The sequence below is a fragment of the Scylla paramamosain genome, chromosome 32 (genome assembly GCF_035594125.1).
Source record: "Scylla paramamosain isolate STU-SP2022 chromosome 32, ASM3559412v1, whole genome shotgun sequence".
In the NCBI taxonomy this organism is placed as follows: domain Eukaryota; kingdom Metazoa; phylum Arthropoda; class Malacostraca; order Decapoda; family Portunidae; genus Scylla; species Scylla paramamosain.
In genome coordinates, this window is record NC_087182.1 from 7314103 (window position 1) to 7336254 (window position 22152).

Below are 22152 nucleotides of genomic sequence, written 5' to 3' on the forward strand. Positions count from 1 at the left end.
TCCTGCCAACTGTTCTAAATACTCTTTCAGAGCCATCACAATAGAAATCCAATGAAATAGCTAGTGTATATGTATAATATGACAAGCTTCAAGTGAATTAAACAAGCCTATAACGCTTCTATGGTAACGAGTTAAATAAAGGAAAGTCGGCGCCGCAAGGGGACGAGGGATTTAACTCGCGTGACGTCACAAGCAGCTGACGGAGGAAAACAAAAGGTGAGGAGTCGCAATAGCAAATTTCTCTTATTTTCACCTCTAAACACGCGTGATTAACAACGAACAGCTACTGCATTTAATTCCGCTGTTGATATGTTACTCTCTGGCTCAACTTTACACGCGTGATTATCTTGCAATTTGAATAAAAAGGACTAGTTTACACAGCTATCTGGCTTGACAACAAAGACCGGAGTAGGGGGATGTCGCTGTATCGGGCTTCTTTTTATAGATAACCCCACTCTGCCCTCTGTTCACGTGGTTCAGGGAATACAACAAAGGCTGCAGATATTTTTTTGCGGCGCCAAATACATCATGCAGTGAAGAAAGCAGAAGTATATTGGTTGTATCGTGCAGTAGGCAGGGAGTGTGGAGGGAGGACTGACCGGGACACAAAGAACAGCCAGTTGTTTGTTTGTTTGGGGAAGAATCCAAGCTGGAGTTCGGTGGGACTGAAGACAGACACGTGTAAGGTCACAGAGAAGTGTTTTGTCGTGCCGTGTGTTGTATTATTGATTAGATAAAGTTGTTATGGTGTGTCTGCTTCAGGGAAATTGGAGGTGTAGGAAGTGTGTGCATTGGTTTTTAAATACTGATGTTTTCTGTGACTGTAATATATATTTGGTGTCATATGTATTATGTCTTGCACCATGCTGCTGAGAAGTTTATGCTTGTCTTTTTATTGTCTATATATCTTGTTTTAGGGTAGTATTTATTGATTTGTTTATTTATTTATTTTATTCTAAGAACAAGACCATTAGTCACTTAATTGTTCCCTATATGTTTTCAGAGTGGAATGCAAGTAGGAAGTGGAATAAGTGCAGTGTAATTACAGAACATTCTTGAGTGAACTGAGCCCTTAAAAAACTGCAACTGAGAAAAATAATTGCAATAATACAGTATTGTCTCATGGTGACTTGGGTGTCTGTGCCTAGCCCTTTGCTAGAGGAGGCTTATTTGGGGACTGTGAGGCAGCAGAGCATGGCAGAATACAGTGCTGACAAGTAGCACAGACTGAGGTAAAGGCAGGCAGTGCAGCAGCCACATATTTCTTTAACTGTGCTCTGAGTTAAGTCAAGATGGGAGGAGCTGTCAGCACTGGAGTGGACAACGATGACCTTGTGGACAACCTCAAGGCTGCTAACTACATTGTCACCCCTCTCCTGGAGCGGGTGTTTCGTGCTGTGGACCGTGGGGACTATTTCACGGCAGAGAACAGGGAGCAAGCTTACCGCGACAATGCATGGAAGAAGGGAAACCTGCACCTATCTGCTCCATGTATATATGCAAAGGTCAGTGGAAATACATGGTAAGATGAAGCTGATAAGAACAAATACTAAATCTTGATGACTTTTTAGTTCTATTGTTAGTAGGAATAGGTAAATGTTTACAATTTCAGTATACATTAATTTTGCAAATTTGGTGTTTTAGATAATCCTGTTTTAATCTATTTCTAGCATAAAATGGTAACACTAACAGAGGTAAATTTCATTCCTCTAGATTCCCCAAACCTGTGCTAACTCCTGTATGTTAATCTTAGCCATGTGGCAGTGAGGGGCATTTAAAAACTAAAGTAAATGTTTTGTCTCCCAACTTGGGGTCCCCTGAGGGCCCCTTGTGGAACCCTAAAGTAGGGCTGGTTGCTGTCTGTTAGTCTCTTAGCCCTACAAGTTAAAGTAATTCCCTTGCTCTATTCTTGGCTATGTGGCTGTGGAAGGCATTTGAAATGAGTATTGTTGAATTCATTATTATTAGTAGTATTTATTTCCACATTAGTAACTTCATTCAGACTATAATCACTTGTATTTTGTGTACTTTCATATGTACTTATAGTGTAACTTAATAATAATAATATCCACATATGTAATGACACAAGGTGAACCATGTACTCCTACCAGGTGATGGAAGGACTTCAACTTGCCCCAGGGCACTCCTTCCTGAACCTGGGATCTGGCACAGGCTACTTGTCCACCATGGCTGGCCTCATTGTTGGTGGGTCATCATGGAAGCCTTTCTTCTCCTTTACCAACCTGTACAAAATTTAGTTTTTAAAAGAAGTGAGAAGACAGATGGTGCATTAATGCTAAAGTAGAGAAGAAAATATTGATGCCATCTACACTCAAACTAGGGAGAAATTCATTATAAAAATAAAACACCATGATCAAATGATTTATGCCAATTATACATTATACAATCATACATTAGCCACTGGTTAACTAATTTTTCATTGACAGGTCCAAGTGGGGTGAACCATGGAGTGGAGCTTCATGCTGATGTGCTCAAGTACAGCTTGGAGAGGCTAGAGAATTTCAAGAAGAATTCGCCTGCCATCGATGCTTTCACCTTCTGTGAACCGCAGTTTGTTCAAGGTTAATATTTCTCTGGTATCTCTCAGTATATAAATGATTGGGGATTTAAGAAGCCCATGAATTAAAGTAAGTACTGGACAAGTAGAAGAATAGCTTGTTTTGAATGGAAAATTATAAATAAATATACTTATGCCCATGTCAGTTTATTTTTATGTTGAAATTTTTAGAATTACAGTGATACCTTAGTATATGTCCTTAATCTGTATCAGATCCTTGGACAGATACCAAACATGACGTATTCCAAACAAATCTTTCCTATAAGAAATAAAGGAAAAATGATTAGTCCATTCCCATGAAAAAATCCTGTTGTTATTGGCATATTATACAGTATATTGATGGGGATTGTATTAAACCAGTAAAATGGCTTGGAAAGCGATTGACGAGCGAAGCTGTCAGTTGGCAGCAGTTTCAAGCACCATGCACGTCATGTACTTGCCTAATATTCAAATCACTCTTAACCTAAAACCTTGCAAGAGCCTAATGGTTGTGCTATATACCATTGGATAGGAAATTTCATTCATGTTCAATGGTATATTTCCACTCTCACTGAGACAAAAGGAAGTTGGGGAAATTTGACATGTTTTTTCATTATTACTTGTATTACTCTTATAACAATAAAATTTGAGCTTGATCAGTTAATTAGTTAAAAAGTTGAAATTTTGATTTTGAGCATGTGCAGCACTACTTGAAAGTTGACTTAAGGAATTTTATTAAAGTTATAATAACATGACTCCTCTTAAGCTTTATTAAAATTGGTTGAGTAGCTTTTGAGAAATCCCATTTTCAACACCCTTCTACATTTTGCAAGTTACATATTGACTTCGCCCAATAGAAAAGATGAAAGCTATATCATATGAAATTGATAGAGTTGTTCTATCATATAGTGCCAATTTTGTTATGGTCGGCCACATAGTTCCAGAGATACTAGCATTTGAATAACATTACGGTCAGGCTGGGCCAGGCTGGGCAGGGCTGCTCAAAATGAAACAACCACCTTCATAGTAAACTTCACTTTGCTCATAATACTTTAAATACTGCTTAATAGTAAAATACATAACGTATTTGATGGCATGTAAGATGCACAGGCATATAAGATGCACTCCATTTCAGTAGGGTGTATTCAGGAAAAAAAATATTTTTTTATGTATTTAAGCATGTAATGTTTAAAGCAAGCTAGTGGTACAGCTGAACAAAAAGCAAGCAATAACATTAGTAAAAGTATCCTACATGACTGCAGTAATAAAACAGGTAGTGGCCTAGTCATGGAGGCAAGGCAATGAGTGCAGCCCAGCTGCTGAAATGCAACAACACACTTGGCACATCACTGAACAGGGCTGCATTTTTATTTTCAACATTTTCTTACAATCTCTTTTTTCCACCTCCATAGTGATTCTAACCATTTTCTTCATTGCTTGGCTCTTCTTGTTAACTTTATTAGAATTCATGGTTAATGAATTTACTAAAAATTTATGCAAAAAACACAAAATTATGTGGAAATTCAGTTATAGCGCGAGTTGTTAACTGAATGGTATATACCAACCGAATGGATGTAAACCAAGTTGGACTTATTCCAAAGCGGATGTATATCGAGGTACCACTGTATGCAATGTGGTTGTTGCTTCTGGGCCCAGACAGAAGTGAGGAGGATGGTCATTACTCGTCAGTTATCCTGTTTCTTATTCAGTTTTGGCATTTAGATTTAAAGAAAATTCTCCATAGTGCCTGTGGATCCTGGATTGAAAAGTTTATTGTAATAAAACATTTTTGTACTGAGTAACATTTCCTTATCAGTCTTTGCCATCTTCTCTCTCCCAGTCAGTTCTATGCTTCTCCTCAATGGCCATTACCACATACCTATTCTTCCTTCCAGGCAACTGCTTGTGTTTGCCACCAGATGTTCGCCTCTATGACCGAGTGTACTGTGGTGCCTCATGTCCAGATAGCAGAGAGCAGTACATGAAATCCCTCATCAAGGTGAGAAAAATGTGCTCTACATCACAAATTACGAGTACATTAAAGTTTGTCCTGTACATAACAAAATTGTTCTCTTTAATTCTGTAAACTCATTTTTTGGTTCCTGGTGTTGTATTAGTTGAGGTGATGATCCCAAAGAGAAGCTGTGCACAGAAATACTAACATGGCATGTCTTTGGACAGCCTGGAGGTGTGTTGGTGATGCCTATCAATGATCAGCTAGTGAAGATGACCCGCAGTGGACCCGACACCTGGGAGACCGTGTCTCTCCTCCCTGTTTCTTTCTCCTCTCTGGTCATGCCTGACCCTAACCATCCCCCAGCCACCGTTACCCTGCGTGAGTCATTGCCTACCTTTAGACTGGTGTTATTCCTATTTTCAATGTGATAATACAATGTGCCAATTTAACTGGGTTTCTGAATTTAGTGCATCCTTAAATCTTAGAGTAATTCTACTGGATTGTTCCATTCCATTATCTGCAGTTACCATCCCGTCATCCCCAGCAACTGCAAATCATACGAAACAGATTACTAAAATTCTTTCTCAAGGCACATTTTTCATGTTCAATATTTCTACTTTCCCCACAGCTTGCGTCAACCTGTTCTCAGACCTGCAGAACCTATGCCGCCAGCAGGTCCGTGCTATACTGCATGCTAACATAGACATCGAGCGGCCAGATCTATCCACAGCTGCCAACAAGCCTGTTGCCAAGCATCCAAGACCCCGTGACCGCAGGAGTGTGTGTGTTGGCCCATATGTTACTATACCATTCTATGAGGCAGATGATGATGAGGATTCCCGCATGCTTTCTGATGACGATGATGGGGATGATCTTCACTTTGAGCAGAGGCACACAGCCCACCAGATCTCTGCTTTCATTGAGCTTGCACGGGACTTGGCTGGGCAGAGGAGGTCAGAGAGAGAGGAGAGGAGGAATCAGGAAGAAGAAGAAGAAGGGAGTAATGATGATGAACTAGAGGTGGAGAATGAGGATGAAGATGATGAAGAGGAAGCCAGTAATTCAAAGACTAAGAAGATATGTAGTACTTCACACTCAGAAGAGGCCCAAGAAGCCAAAAGAGAAGCAGAATCAAATACTGAGAATGCTGATGGGAATGAAGACACGGAGATGCCAACGAGGAGCTCCTTCCTGAAGAGCGTGAAGACTCGTATTACCCCGGCTCCTGCTGTTGCCAGCACTTCCTCTGCTCTTGTTCTGCACTCAGCTCCCATCCCAGTTCTGGATCCAACACCTGCTACACCATTCAAGGTCAACAAGAAACGTGAGAAATTTGATAGTGGAGTTGGGGACGAGATAGAGAATGGAAAAGGGCCCAGCTCAGAAGAATCAGATTTTGGAGATGAACGTGATATGGATATAGATGACTCCTCTGACTCAGCCTACTCTGATAACTCTGCCCCACGGGTGATGAACTACTTACTGGATCCAGATGACCCAAGCTGTCCCTGTGGTGGCAACTGTGGTGAATCTTTCAAGAAGAAGGCTGCCAAGAAAGAGAAAGGAAATGATGGGGAGGAAGAAGGTGAAGAGGCAGAGGGGAATGAGGAAGATGGGGAGGGGAAGGAAGAGGGGGCAGCCTGTAAGAAGGCTTCTGCTACAGAAATATACTCTACTTACATGAGGGAGAAGATCAAACTCCTTCCACTCCCTCTGGCCCTAAAGCTGTACCTGAACTATAACCGAGAGTTATAAGTGTGGTGGGGGGGCCAGTGCTGGCACCCCACACCCCCCCAGTGCCCAAAAGTCCCCAACATTCTGTGTTAACTGGGAACCCAGTGTCATAATATCATGGTAGCAGGTGAGAGGCTGATGCATGCTTTATGAACAAGTTTACCCAATGGTGATCCTATAAAGTGTACAAACTCACAAGTCCGTTATTCCTGCCACTGAACGGCACATTCACATGTCCTAATTACATGACCGTTCCACACACCACATGATACAAGAGGCACACAAGAGCCTTGGGGATGCTCACACACTGCAAGCATACTCAAGATGGAAATTACAAAAATGAAGAGTGACAAGGGTTTTGACTAGTGTCTTTCCATTTGTCAAGTTGCTCACTCGCTCGTTTAGCCGTTTGCATACCACACAGACGACTGAGCATATATTAGTGAAGCAGCAGTTAGTGTATAAAGATATATATAAATGAATATATATATATTATAACATAGATGGTTGCAGTGTTATATAGGAGTTTGGCAGATTTATATTGACAGAAATGTCTTATTTATTGAATCTGTAGTCATGCCAAGTGTTATCATAACACTGGAACACAGTACACAGTGTATGGCCGTGTTGTGAATCCATGCTAGCTGGAAATGTACCTAACTTATTGTATATGATATGTGTATGGCAATTTTTGTTCACAATTTTCTTTATCTATATACAGTTATACAATTTTGCATCTATATTTCTTAGTCTGGGCTTATATATGATATGAAGCCTGACTGATTATGGAAGAGAATGGACAGTATTGGTTGCATAGATGGTGAGTGGAGACTGAAGCACCTGATAGCGATTTGACTGTTGAATGGAGGTGCAGGATCTTGTGATGATGTGGAGGAAGAATGGAGATTAAGGGATTTATGTGATGATGTGGGAGTGGGGTGGAGGTACAGGATTTTGTGGTGATGTGGGAGAGAAGTGAAGACTGAGGGAACTTGTGATGATGTGGATGAAGAGTGTAGGTAAAGGGGTTTTCTGATGATGTGGGAGAGAAGTGGAGATTAAAGGAACTTGTGATGATGTGGTGGAAGAATGTAAGTAAAGGGGTTTTGTGATGATGTGGGAGGGAAGTGGAGATTGAGGGATCTTGTGATGATGTGGGAGTCATTTACTCAAAAGAGTATCCTTGCAATATAACAGGATGGCATTATCTGTCAAGTTCAACACTATATTTGTATGTAATGATAAACTTGTAGGTGTAAGAGCAAATAGTTACTTCAGGACCAAAGCTTTGCAGAGATATGGAAAAAAAAAACAACAAAAAAAAAACAAAAAAAAAAACAAAATGTAAAATATTCATGTGAGTTGACTGTTATTGATATATCAGTATGTTCATACCAAGTGAATATTACCACATGAGTTATTTCAATACTGTATTGTTTATGGACACTTTTGGTACAATTAATTGATTTGTTTGCATTTTGAGATAGATACAGTATTGGAATTTTCATTTGCTATGAAAGAAAAATGTTTGTCATATATTTTGCCAGTGCTGGAAGCTTAGCTTTGATCCATAATGAATGAATAAATTTTGCAAAGTCTTCATGAGTATGTCTCTTGTCTTTCTGGAGTTTTGATGAAGATATGAAGCAAAGTAATTGCCATGGACACATTAAAAAGAAGGTATAACCATTATGCAAACAGAAGAATGACGGATCTGAATGTAGATGAAAGGAGATAAAGCAGGCTGGAAAAAATGTTGAAAGATTACACATGAGATAACCAGCTGAGAGAGGAAAAAGGTCTGATTACAAAAAAAAAAAAAAAAAAATAAATAAAAAAAAAAATAATAAATAAATGAAAAAAAAAAATAGAAGAAAGGTCTTTGTTTAAAACACTTCAATTAACTTTTAACAGATGATAAATTTAATCAAAGAACTGGACCAACAAATCTTATTTACTGCCTGTGCTTAAGAGTAATAATGTATTAAATATCTACAGACAATAAAACTTGCCTGAGAGTTTTGATATGGATAAGTTATACATCTCTTTATTACGACCCTTTTTAGATTCCATATAGTATATATGACTAGTTTAGTATGGTTACTGGGGTTATTTAGTTACTGTTGGCTGTTGCATGACCTAGAGAGAGAGAGAGAGAGAGAGAAGCAAACATTTACCCATGTCCCCCCCCCCCCTCTCTCTCTCTCTCTCTCTCTCTCTCTCTCTCTCTCTCTCTCTCTCTCTCTCTCTCTCTCTCTCTCTCTCTCTCTCTCTCTCTCTCTCTTCATTTACCTTGCAGCTTGGAGATTCTCATCCCCGCCTCTCCGACCTTTCAATATTGGGTAGAGGCAAATTTTTTTTCCGGCTTGAGTCTAGATGTGTTTCCTCATTCACTCCTTCCCCCCACCTCTCTCTCTCTCTCTCTCTCTCTCTCTCTCTCTCTCTCTGATCATGTATATTTGAGTTGTCTGACAGAGCCCCGCTATGCTTAACTAATATATTATGCATTGTTTCAGTATGCCCGACCTTGGTTTTCGTTTTCTGTCCGTGTGCATACTAGACGAAACACACATACTCTCTCTCTCTCTCTCTCTCTCTCTCTCTCTCTCTCTCTCTCTCTCTCTCTCTCTCTCATCGCTTGGAATACAAACGCGACTTTCCTCTCTCCAGTTTCTCTCTGCGATTCTTTCCTCCGTGGTCAACTTTTTTTTTCTCTCCTCTCTCTCGTTTAATATTTATGAAATGACTGCGTGCTGCTTCATTCAATATTACTAATGTTACGACTAGGACTGCTATTGGAGCTTGGGTCACTACTACTACTACTACTACTAATACTACTACTACTACTACTACTATCATCAGCCTGCCAGTTCTATGTACATAGAGGAATGTAAGCGAACAAATGGGTGAAATTTGTCACCTCATGGGGCTTGCCTGTGTGTGTGTGTGTGTGTGTGTGTGTGTTATCAAAAGAAAAATATTTTCCGTGATGTTTATGAATGGTTGATGTGGTGGTACAGTGTAGCAGTGCAGTAATGCACTCCATGCTCGTGTCAACCAGCCAGCACCTCTCAAGCAGTGTTGAAGTCAAGACCAGGCACTCCAAAACAGACCAAGACAAGATCTTTCAAGACATAAATCGAGAACAAGGCCAGACCTGAAACCAATATCTAGACAAGAACATCCTCTGAGAGAGAGAGAGAGAGAGAGAGAGAGAGAGAGAGAGAGAGAGAGAGAGAGAGAGAGAGAGAGAGAGAGAATATATATATATATATATATATATATATATATATATATATATATATATATATATATATATATATATATATATATATATATATATATATATATATATATATATATATATATATATATATATATACGAGTATCTGTGTGTGTGTGTGTGTGTGTGTGTGTAGGTAGGGACCGCACACCAAGGAAGAAGAAAGAAGACAAAATAAGGAAGAAGGAAGAAGAGAAGATAAAATAATTAAGAAGAAAGAAGAAATGGAGAAGACGAATGAAGTAGGGAAAATAATAAAATGGTCATACTACCGGGGAAGGGAAGGTAATTAGTAGTTGATACTGAGGGAGTTGAGAAAACAAACAAGGACACAGGACCCACGCAGTCCGCAACAGGAAGACGGCCATAAAATCTGGGAAGGCAGCCTGGGTCAAAGAGGGATTAACGGTAATGACAGTAGGGACAAGGCAGAGAGAGGATTTGAAAGGGTAAGTAGGCCAGGAGGCGTGAGGCACCGGAAGGAGGTCAGCCTATAGAAAAAATACCAACTCCCACTTACGGTCCTCCTCCAAACTGCCCCTTCCCTCTGACTGGCCTCTGTATCAAGCACCACGCTTGTGGGCGGATTACATGCATAAATGAACAATGTGAATGGTAGATATGTAAAATATTATGAAAATAAAGGCAATTTTCTGAGGAAATAGGCAGTCCCAAACGATTGTACATTATAACGTGTAGCAGTGGAATAATTCAGTAGTGGAGAGTAGCAGAGAGTAAGTAGCAGACAGGCAGAGGTTCCAGAGGGCCTGACCGAAGAGGGGTCGAGATGGACGGAAAAACTTAAAGGTAAGTGGAGTTTGAAAGCATAATGCAGTCTATAAATCAATGATCTTATTAAAGGAGGTGCAGAATGTTTAATTGATGTTTTATGTTTGGTATGATAGGTTTGTATGGTGTATGAAGATTTATTCAGTTATGGAATGTTTATAGTAATTTATGTGATGCTGATATGTGTGTTTTTCTAAGTGAACATTAATTGCGCCGATTGAATATTGTTGCGTTTATGCATTTAATATTGTCTGTGTTTTGCACAATGATTGCGTTGATCAATGAATATTTTGAAGAAATATAAGGCGACACCTAATAATTTTGAATCATTTGAAGATGAATGCGAGTGAGAAATTTTGACTTGTAAGAAATGTAAGTAATTAGTGGTTATTAATTAAAAATATGAAAATGTTTGTGAGTTTTCTAATAGCCTTTACATACCAATTCCTTGTAACATCTCGTACCACGATATATATATATATATATATATATATATATATATATATATATATATATATATATATATATATATATATATATATATATATATATATATATATATATATCATTGAATGTGATAGCTAGTTGAGCATTTATTATTTTTCTTAAGATATTTTCCTTATATCTTATGATTGTCTTATATTCTTTATTAAAAAAGAATATAAGACAATCATAAGATATAAGGAAAATATCTTAAGAAAAATAATAAATGCTCAACTAGCTATCACATTCAATGAGATATTCTTTATTAAAAAAGAATATAAGACAATCATAAGATATAAGGAAAATATCTTAAGAAAAATAATAAATGCTCAACTAGCTATCACATTCAATGACATATGTATTAGAGAAATACTCCTGCCCATATACACCCTTAATATATATATATATATATATATATATATATATATATATATATATATATATATATATATATATATATATATATATATATATATATATATATATATATATATATATATATTAGTCCTAGGTCAGGTCACCTCGTGAGGACCGCAAGGTGTGACCTGACCTAGGACTAATAAGGTGATATTAGAAGAAAAGACAGCAAAGCAGAAAGCTCTCTCCCCACCCTCCACTCCCTCCGGCATAAGTCGTACAAGGAAAAAATCGGAAATAAGTACCTTTCGGGGTTAGATAAATAGAAAATCCGAAGAAAATTTACAGGAAAAAAGAAAATATCTGAAATGAGGTGCCCATTTCTTGGAGGCAAATCTCTCATAAAGAAACGCTGTTAACCGCGGATTTGAGGCAAAGTATCAAGACGGCGTTAAAAAGTCTACGTGTGACAGTCAATCAGGTATCGAGGATGTCCATTCCATACACTGACAACACGATGGGGAAAAAAAAAAAAAAATGATGAGTGTTGAAGGACTTCCCAGTAATTTTGCAACCATTTTTTTCTCATGTAATTTGAAAAATCTATCGTTAAATATTTTAGTGCAGTCCATGTTATCAATGCCTTCGATGATTTTAAACACCTGCATTAAATCGCCTCTTAGTCTTTGTGTTAATGGGAACATACTTAATTCTTTAAGACGCTCTTCTTATGGTTTGTTTCTTAGGCTTGGTATAATTTTGTTTTGTTACTCTACGCAATATTCCAAAGGAGGACGGACCAGGGAGTTATATAGAGTGAGGATCGTATCTTTAGATTTATATTCAAATGATCTGCCGATCAAGGCAATTATTTTGTTTGCTTTCTTTACGATTTCTGAACATTGTTGGCTAGGTTTTAGACTGCTCGATATTGTTACTCTTAAATCAGTTTGCTATCTACACTTTTAAGTTGTGTGACATTCATGATATACTTTGCTTTCTCGCTTCGATACCCTATATGAAGCACTTTGCACTTATCCGCATTAAAACTCATTTATCAGATTTCTCCCCACTCTAACAGCTTGTCTAGATTAAAAATTGGAGTGCTAACAACATCCAGTGTTCCCATCAAAGTACTAACCGGACCTAACGTTACTTAACTTCGCTAATCGGACGAGAAGCAGCATATTCAACGTGGTGTGGTCGTTGGCAAAGAAGACGAAGAAACACCGCCACCATTAAAGAAGAAGAAGAAGCACCGCCACCTTTAGAGGAAGAAAAACTGTCCATAGAAACTGAAGCAAGTTAAGGATAAGAAAGTAAATTTACGTTAGGATAGGCTAGAATAAGCTAGGATAGGTTAGAATGGGATAAGGTCAGTTTTAAGGTCTATGTAGTTTCTAGGATTAGGAAGAAGCATCACTACCACCATCAGACGAAGAAGAAGAAGCACCACCATCAGAGGAAGAAGAAAAGCACCACCACCATCAGAAGAGGAAGAAGAAGAAGAGGTAGCATCAAAAGTAGAAGCACCACGACCATCAAAGGAATAATAATAATAGTAATAATAATAATAATAATAATAATAATAATAATAATAATAATAATAATAATAATAAGAAGAAGAAGAAGAAGAAGAAGAAGAAGAAGGAGAAGAAGAGGCAGCATCAAAAGTAGAAGCACAATGACCATCAAAGAAATAATAGTAATAATAATAATAATAATGATAATAATAATAATAATAATAATAAGAAGAAGAAGAAGAAGAAGCAACAGAGGAAGAAGCAGCACCACCATGAGATAAAAAAGAAGAAGCAGCATCAGAGGAAGAAGAAGCTGCCTTTGACGTGAATTTAGGGCTGCTTTCTTCCTCTCCCCTTCCACATTACCCTTACCGTCCCTCTCCCACATCCCCTGGTTATCACCCCTCCTTCACCTCTCTCTCTCTCTCTCTCTCTCTCTCTCTCTCTCTCTCTCTCTCTCTCTCTCTCTCTCTCTCTCTCTAGTAGCTAATCTGTACACCCAAGGGAATGATAACCTCTCACCACTCTCCATCTGTGTTACGTGTGTGTGTGTGTGTGTGTGTGTGTGTGTTGTGTGTTGAATTAGGTATTAACGTTTAGGTGAGAGAGAGAGAGAGAGAGAGAGAGAGAGAGAGAGAGAGAGAGAGAGAGAGAGAGAGAGAGAGAGAGAGAGAGAGAGAGAGAGAGAGAGAGAGAGAGAGAGAGAGAGAGAGAGAGAGGTGTGAAGGAGGGGTGATAAATTTTTATTATTTTATTGTATTATTGTATTACTATTACTATCTTTATGTTAAGTATGTATAGTGTTATTCCTGTAAATAATACTATCATAGACTTTTTAAATAATTCCATACTCAACGTGGAATTTTAAGCTTTTCTGTAAATATTTGTTTAAAGAGAGAGAGAGAGAGAGAGAGAGAGAGAGAGAGAGAGAGAGAGAGAGAGAGAGAGAGAGAGAGAGAGAGAGAGAGAGAGAGAGAGAGAGAGAACGGGTAGTCTTAAAAGATAGGAAAGGGGGCATGATAAATGAAGAAACAAGATTGGAGTGGGGATAGGGAGGCGAATATAAAGTCGGTTGAGAAAAGAGGTGTGGTTTAATTTACACGTCACGCCTCCTGGCCAATGATATCTACCTATTCAAATCCTTTTCACTCCAGCTAAAAATAAGGGTAAGAATGCTGCTTCATCAGGTAGGGGGCCGTCTGTACATGCCCCGTGCCTGGGAACTAGAAGCACATGTAATTGCATCGTTAATTAGCGTGAAGGTGAAGTGGCTACGTGGGCCTCGCGAAATCACAGCAAATAATTTCCCCGTTATTAAAATTTCGCTGTGGCTGGCGTACCCGTTGGAGTTAGAGGCACTTTTCTCACTTAATTAAAGAGTTCTGAGTTACTTTCTCCTACTTTCGTCGTTTGCTGGGAGTAATCAAGGGAGTGGTGGTGGTGGTGCAGTGGAAAGGAAAAGTAAGGGTGCGGTCGTGGTCAGAAACCAAGTAGTAACGTTCTGTCTTCACTTTCACTGTGTTTTCACCATAAGAACTTAGAGAAAGTAAGGGAAGCTGCAAGAAGCCATGAGACACTGAGACACACACGTGGCATGCATGAAAGAGACCTACCTTCGTATTTCCACATATCATTGTGTGTGGTGCAGTCGCAGTCAGAAGTCGAGTAATAACGTTCTATCCTCATTTCCACCGTGTTTTGAATTTAAGAACACAAGAAAGCTGCAAGAAGCCACAAGACACACGTGACATACATGAAAGAGACTTACCTATTTCTACCTACCATTTTGCGTTTTTCTCTCATTAAGTTCTTTGATTTGGTAATAGTTTCCTTGTATAACTACTGCTAGATTTTCAGGGGAATAGAAGACTTCAGACCACGAGAGAACACATATGTTACTTAACTTCTGGGCCAAAACCCTTCACTACGGCCTCTCTTAAGGATTGCTCTCGAAGCCACAGAGATGATTAGTTGTGTTCTTATGGATGCCTTTTCCTTACCGATGATGCTAAAGTTTGTCAAATTATCAGTATCATCATGTAACCACCCTTGAAACTCCATTAACTTCCACTACAGCCTGCAAACGTAGGCATGAGAGAGAGAGAGAGAGAGAGAGAGAGAGAGAGAGAGAGAGAGAGAGAGAGAGAGAGAGAGAGAGAGAGAGAGAGAGAGAGAGAGAGAGAGAGAGAGAGAGAGAGAGAGAGAGAGAGAGATCTAATGAAAGAAAATACAAACTGGGTGAATAAATGAATGAGGGAACGGATGGAGGAGGAGGAGGAGGAGGAGGAGGAGGAGGAGGAGGAGAGAACAACGAAGGAAGGAGAGAAAATGAAGGAGGGAAAGCAGGATGAACACACGCCACTAGTAGATAATCTAAAAACATGAAAGCAGGAACGAGTGAGGGAGACGAGACGCGGAGGGCGGGAGACAGATGACAGTGAAGGAAGAGGGAAGGATCAGGTAACAGAAAATGAGGAACAGAAATAAGACAAGACCATGACGAGGACGAGGACGACGAGGGGGGAGTAGGAGGAGGAGGAGGAGGAGGAAGAGTTAATTCCCTCAGGACATAATGGCTACAAGTCTGACGTCCACGCACACACAGGAAGAGAAAAGGGGGAAACGAGGAAGACTGAGGGGAAAAATGGAGATGAAGAACACGGAGCATCAGCCCAAGAGTAATATAGGAAGGGGAGGAGGCGAGGGGAGGGATGCTGCGAGGAGGACATGGGCAGGAGAGATTAAAACAGCTCTTCGTGAGATTGAGCAGTTGAGGGGACTTGGCGCATTGCAAGGGTGAGGGGAGGCAGCGTGAGGAAGGAAGAGGCACGGGAGAGACGAGAGATGAGAGAGGAGGACCTACAAGGGGAAGCAAACGAGGTTAATAGTATAAACGTGTACGAAGGAGGAACAAGGAGAGGATAAGGAAAAGATGCAGCAGCAGGAGAAAACAATCATATTATTAGTAAACGGTGAGGAACATTGCTTGGGGTGATGATGAGTTAAAGGGGTGGATTGATTATTAATGCTAGGAGTTTGGTGTAGATGTGACTTGAGCTGGTGAATGTAGTGAGAGAGAGAGAGAGAGAGAGAGAGAGAGAGAGAGAGAGAGAGAGAGAGAGAGAGAGAGAGAGAGAGAGAGAGAGAGAGAGAGAGAGAGAGAGAGAGAGAGAGAGAGAGAGAGAGAGAGAGAGAGAGAGAGAGAGAGAGAGAGAGAGAGAGAGAGAGAGAGAGAGAGAGAGAGAGAGAGAGAGAGAGAGAGAGAGAGAGAGAGAGAGAGAGAGAGAGAGAGAGAGAGAGAGAGAGAGAGAGAGAGAGAGAGAGAGAGAGAGAGAGAGACTCGATATCTTCGTCAGAAAGTTCATGAAAAAAGAGTTCTTTACTGAAAACAACGATTCTTCAAGACTATTCGTGTTCTCTTTCCTCGGTGTTTGCTTCCTGCTGATTCCTGAGACAGCATAAGTCCGCACCTCGCTGTCTGGCGGCGGCTCGGCGCTTAAAGATGCACGCGGTGAAAACACAAAACTTTTCCCGAATACATCCCTGGCCGCGTCTTTACCTTGTTCCTGAAGATGCAGTCACATTTTTCTTTCCTTTCGATAAACGATAAAATAGCTGCGCATAAATTTAATTAAGTTTAAGTGAAATAAAACATGTTAGTGTTAACGATGGCCTTGAGTGAGTGTCGTCAGGCTTATCAGTCAACTAATCGAGATGTATTGCTGCGTTTGAATTTACGTAACATGTAACGAGTAACAACCTACGCTTCATTATTCTTGGATAGTTCGTGAGAGCGCGCCAGTAACTGGAGGTGATGGCCGAGCACCATGAGGAATTGCTCGTAGTGACGCAAAAAAAGCCAGTCCCTGATGCGTCGGCCAGACTCACTCTCCGTCTTTAGGCTCGCCTCTTCCTCCTCGCTCAGAAACTCTAACGGCCTTCCCCCTTCGGCGGCGTCCGGAGCGTCCTCCTGTAGGAGTGACGAGTCCCTGTGAGGTGTGTGCAGCAGGAAGTGAGTCAGGGAGCAGCGGACGTCCCCCAGGTACACTTGGATCGGTCCCAGGTACTGAGAGGCGCCGTCTTCCTGCCATTCCGGTCGCAGCACCTCCACGGCTCTCTGAAGACGTCCCAGCCACCTGAGAGCCTCGTGCAGGCGGGTGCGGGAGGTGCCTTCCTGCAGCACAGGCACTTGGGGGAAGGCCGCAAGCTTTCAGTCTTCCATAAGCAGGTCGGTTTCGTCGTAAGTCTGTCCTGCAGGGAAGGCCGCCGCCGTGGCTGTCTCGCGCAGACTCATGGCGTGTGAGTGAGCTCGCGCGCTGTTGACGAGTGCGGCGCTCAGCAATCCCTGCGGGCTGGCGGAGGGCGGGACTGGAGGGCAAGAGGAGTAGGGGGCGTAGAGAGCGGCTGGGAGTGAAGGCAGGGAGGCACCAGGGAGCCAGAAGAGCAATGTTACAATTAAGTAATCCATTACCAGCAATATCAAATTAATACCATTCTTACGAGGAACATTTTCAGGAAGCACGTCAATGAGAGACTCATTTTGTAAGTTCGTACTCCCGGAACAAGCAATAATGGGTGTTCCCTTTCGCTCACATTACCCTGCCACCCTCCCCGTCAGCCCGGCCACCCTTCCCAGGATTCCGTTGATTGGCACACGTGTTTGAGATGCGCTGCGGGGTTGTTTGGCAATAAGGAAAAAATGCAGGAAGCAGTCAACACGGCAGATGAGTCCCCACCACTCCGAGTCTCACTGATAAGAAGGAACGTAGGAACAGATATATTAAATCCAAAACGCAGGAGAAGGGACATGAATAGGAGCAAGAGGAGGGAGAGCGAAAACGAGAAGGTGGAAGGGAAAAACGAGGTAAGTATAAGGGGAGATGAGAGAAGGAAGTGAGGGTGAAGGGTGAGAGATAAATAGGGTGTCAGGTAGGGAGGTGTTGGATAGTGGCCGCGTCTTGCCTGATCCATTACTGACGACTGAAGGCAAACTCACACCTGCTAAAGCAAATAGGTAAAGCCTCTCTGGGCGGGTCTGTGCGGTGTTGACGGCAGGTCTAATAGATTAATGAAAGGAGAGTGCACGTGAAGGGAGGAGGAGAGGACGGAGGGAGGGAGCAAGTAAGGGGAAACGGAAGGAAAGGAGAGACGAAGGAAAGTAAAGAGGGACGGAAGAAGGGGAGGAAAAGAAAAAAAAAAAGTTAATAGTAAGGTGAGAGGTGACGATATTATGTTTAGATTACATGAGAGAGCAGGTGACGACGGCTCCCCCTCACAACTCTCGGGTCAGTAACGAGACGAAAACATTACTTCCAAATAATGAGGAACCATGATAGCAGTCTCACCCACTCACACTCACGGCTCCTCACGATATCAGTTCGTTGGGTTTTGTTTACGTTGCCTGCTGCAGTGTCGGCGACGAGTGATGAGCCTGAGAGTGTGTCAACACTGATTAAGACGACTACAGAGTGCGTCCTCACTGCTTACAAAACAACGGGTAGAGCAGGGGTCGGCAACCTTTTGAACATAGTGTGCCAGTTTATAATTCATGCCACTTTTTTACTACCTTGCGTGCCAAATGTTATTTTTTCAGCCCTATATGTAGCCTACGAAAATGAAAATCATAATTATACACTATGACTGAGTATGTAGTGACCATTGTAATTAAAGTAAAATGTATTTTTCTCCATATACATAACATAAATGTGACATTTTTTGTAGCATTTATTATTCTTAGTAACTAAAAATATACTTCTTTATTTTAAAATTGTACTCACATTATTAATGCGATCCTTGCCCTTGCTTCCCTTTGGCCAAAGTTGAAATTTCAGGTGAATATCTGGACACCTTGAGCTTTACACAACCCTCAGAATGATCCGTTGTAAGGTTGCTGCGATGGGGATTGAGGATGTGCTTCATGTGTGAAAATATCTGCTCGCACTGATATGTAGATCCAAATGCTGATAGCAATGCAAAAGCTACTTTCTTCATGCAACTGAATTTATCAGGCAGTGATGTCCAGGAACTTAATATGGAGGCTGCATGATCAGTCGTACTAGTTTCCAATATTTCTCGAAGATCCTTAAATTTAGCTGACCACAATGATGATGCCTGAAAGTCAATTAACTGCATTTGCAACTCCTCAGTTTCCATCCACTCAAAAAGAGATGCGTCCAACTCACTGTATCTAAACGTGTCTGGTCTGATTAAAAAGGAAAACACTGGGCCGATGTTTTGGAAATCTTTAAATCTGATTGAGAACTCAGATTTCAATTCTTGCATGTACACCTGAAGATCAGTAGTGTTGATAGGATGAGTTGCAGATAAGTTTTTCAAGTTTTTGAAGTAACGGAAAGAACCATTTTTAATATCTGATGAGTAAACTGCAAGCTTTGCAACAAATGCCTTCCAAGTATCATACAAGTCCATCACTGTTTTTCCTGCACCTTGCAAGAGAAGACTGAGGTCATTTAGATGTTTGGTGATGTCTGAGAGAAACATAAGTTTCACAATCCAGTCTCTGTCCTCCAGCTCAGGGTAGCCTTGGCCTTTTTCTGTTAAGAAAAGCTTGACTTCATCAAAGCATTCCACAAATCTCTCCAATACCTTCCCACAGCTTAGCCACCTAACACTGCTGTGCAAGGGTATATCTTTGTAAGCACTGTCCACCTCTTCAAGGAAAGCTTGAAACTGCCTGTGCGTAAGAGAAGAGTGTGCAACAACAAAATTCACTACTTTTGTTACAGTAGCCATCACCTTGTTGAGATCAGAGTTCGAGATTTTGGCACATAAATTTTCTTGATGAATTATGCAGTGCAATTTCAAAATGGGGTGTCCAATTTTATCCTCAACAAGCTTGGTAAAACCCTTGTTTTCCTACCATAGCAGGGGCACCATCTGTTGTAACTGCAAAAATCTTTCTTATGTCAACCCCTCTCTCCTCAAAATGGTCAGTGAATGTCTTCAGTATGTCCTCCCCCTTGGTAGTGCCATACATAGGTTGAAGACAGCACAGCTCCTCGTGTATCTCTGTGTCACTGTACCTGGCAAAAACAGCCAGGCGGGGAATGTCATTTATATCCACGCTTTCATCCAGGACCACACTGAACACAGGTGTAGTTGTTAAAGCAACAGTTTGTTGCTCACCTACATTAGCAGCCATTTCAGAAATACGTCTCTCCACGGTCCTAGCTGAGGCAGGAATATCTTTTTATCCTTGAGATGATCATGTGTTTGTTTGATATGCCATCAAAAAGCACCTCAGAGCACTCTAGGAAAGCTGCTTTTATGAAATCTCCATCAGTAAAAGGCTTTCCATGCTTGGCAATACACAGAGCTAGTTTGTAACTGGCCTCAGTTGCATTGATTTTGCTAGCACTCAGATTCTTAAACACATTACTTTGTTTCTCATAGCGGGATACTGCTTTCTTAATCGCTTCAGTCTTGTCTGCACTGTCCTTGAAAGTCTTCTCGTGTTTTGTTTCAAAGTGTCTTTTAACACTAGATGTGCGGCACACGACATTTTCGCAGCAGAGAGCACACACAGCACGATCATTCTGTTGAATAAATCCAAAGTCATTTGTCCATGATGACTGAAATGATCGGACATCAAGTTTGACTTTTTTTCGCAGTAGCCATGGTGAGAGTAACTAGCAAGAGCGTCACTCAGGGCAGCTAAATAGTCACTGAAATAGCAGCGCTGCTTGACTGATGCGTCACCAGCGGCGGGGGCCAACGTGTCTCATACTCGTCTACATCTCGCTGTGCTCACGTACACCTCATCGCGGGTACAAAACATTTTCGTTTTAATTTAATCATTTTAATATATCAAAAGAAAGAATTATTTAGAATCATACGAAAATTTAAATCATAATTGTAAGGATGTACAATACACAGTCTCTCTCTCTCTCTCTCTCTCTCTCTCTCTCTCTCTCTCTCTCTCTCTCTCTCTCTCTCTCTCTCTCTCATTATTTCGTTGCTTTACTTTTTTTTTTTTGCTCCATATCACGTGGCGTGCCATAGGCAAGCACTCTGCGTGCCAAGTCTGGCACGCGTGCCATAGGTTGCCGACCCCTGGGGTAGAGGATGCTGGGTGAAATTACTACTTACTCGTGATACAGCGGCGACAGATCTGGTTATAACTCACTCCCCACGTCTTTTAACTGATAAATACTAAATCCGTATTCTCAAAAGGTTTCAGGGATCTTATCTTCATTACTTTAACAGGCTCTATTGGAGATTACTATGGCTTCCAAGAGCGTTTTCTTGATTCTATGAATGGTTTCAGAACGATTCCGCATCTCCAATGGGAAAAACACCAATGAAACTGACGTATCATCTCTGGGACCTTTGAATGTAGTACCTGCAGACTCGTCGTTGTTATTGATACAAATACGAGTAATAACAATAGTTCGTTTATTATTGTTACATAAAGAATCCGCGTCACCAATAAAAAAAAACAAACCTTTGAAAATACTGCCTTTGAGATCCAGAAGTGTTATAAAATATGATCTCTGTACTGCTATTGGTACAGATACAAGTAATAATAACAATTCGCATATCATTTTACATAAACAAGTCAAGAAATAATGTAATAAAACAAAAAGTGAAACAATACCATAATGTCAGGCGATTCTAAGCTTCCCGCGTCAAGCGTCAGTTCTGCCCGCACCTCCACTACTTTCAATAGCTCCAGTTGAAGTGACACAGGGGTTTTAAGGATGTTTTTCCGGTTCTAGTGACAGATTAACAAAGTTTGTACATTATTAACAGGAGAAACACTATTGAGAGTTCGGCTTGTAATCTTTCAGGCCTTTGAAAATGGTCGTGGTGAGGGAGCAAAGCGTTTCTGAATACGGGCCTTAGCTTCACGTGCCAAGCATCACTGGGGCTTCCATCACGCAGCCTCCCCGTCACTCAGCCATCACAGCATCCCCTCAGCTTCACCGTACCTGCCTTATCCCACCCATCACTGCCACGCCCTTCATCCCAGGCCGCCTATCAACCGTCCTATCTCTCTCTCCTCCTCCCTCAAGGTTCCCTCCATCGGTATCTTTAATCTGAACTTCGGGGGTTCACCTTGTACAAATTTCCCGGCTCCTTCTCGAGGCTTCATTACGCATGCATGGGAGGGAAGAGTCTCGTGAACCTGAATTTGCGAGCCAGGCATCCTGCGTACGGGAGACGCTGATGGTGGTGGTGGTGGTGGTGGTGGTGGTGGTGGTGGTGGTTGTGATGCAGTATCTTGCTTTTTTTTTTTTTTTTGATGATTCATTTTTCTCCTTCACGTGAAGAATCTTTTTTTTTTTTTCTCTTTCGGTGATCAGGTAAGTGGTAAAGGGATTCTCTCTCTCTCTCTCTCTCTCTCTCTCTCTCTCTCTCTCTCTCTCTATGTATGTATTTACCTATTTATCTCTCTGTCTCTCTATGCACCTGCTGTAAACACCAATATTTATCTTTTCGTTTTTAA

General features: G+C 41.0%; 1 protein-coding gene across 3 annotated transcripts; it reads left to right on the forward strand.

The window, feature by feature from the left end:
• The first annotated feature begins 61 nt into the window (after nt 1-61).
• LOC135089160 (protein-L-isoaspartate O-methyltransferase domain-containing protein 1-like) lies at nt 62-7848 on the forward strand. Of its 3 annotated transcripts, none has more exons than XM_063984455.1 (7): nt 62-216; nt 1004-1505; nt 2112-2205; nt 2448-2582; nt 4453-4556; nt 4739-4892; nt 5143-7848. In XM_063984455.1, the coding sequence occupies exons 2-7, from the start codon at nt 1293-1295 to the stop codon at nt 6267-6269; spliced, it is 1827 nt and encodes a 608-aa protein (XP_063840525.1). In that variant the 5' UTR covers nt 62-216; nt 1004-1292; the 3' UTR covers nt 6270-7848. The 3 variants fall into 3 exon arrangements, with proteins under 3 accessions (XP_063840525.1, XP_063840524.1, XP_063840526.1); XM_063984454.1 differs by lacking the exon at nt 62-216 and adding an exon at nt 432-681; XM_063984456.1 differs by lacking the exon at nt 62-216 and adding an exon at nt 682-782.
• The last annotated feature ends 14304 nt before the right edge of the window (nt 7849-22152 follow it).

Bases quoted from the DNA above. Each gene is read 5' to 3' on its own strand.
- LOC135089160 (XM_063984455.1), top strand. From the start codon at position 1,293: ATGGGAGGAGCTGTCAGCACTGGAGTGGACAACGATGACCTTGTGGAC. The intron at 2,583-4,452 runs GTTAATATTTCT...TCTTCCTTCCAG, and splicing joins TGAACCGCAGTTTGTTCAAG to GCAACTGCTTGTGTTTGCCA. The intron at 4,893-5,142 runs GTGAGTCATTGC...CTTTCCCCACAG, and splicing joins CCCAGCCACCGTTACCCTGC to CTTGCGTCAACCTGTTCTCA.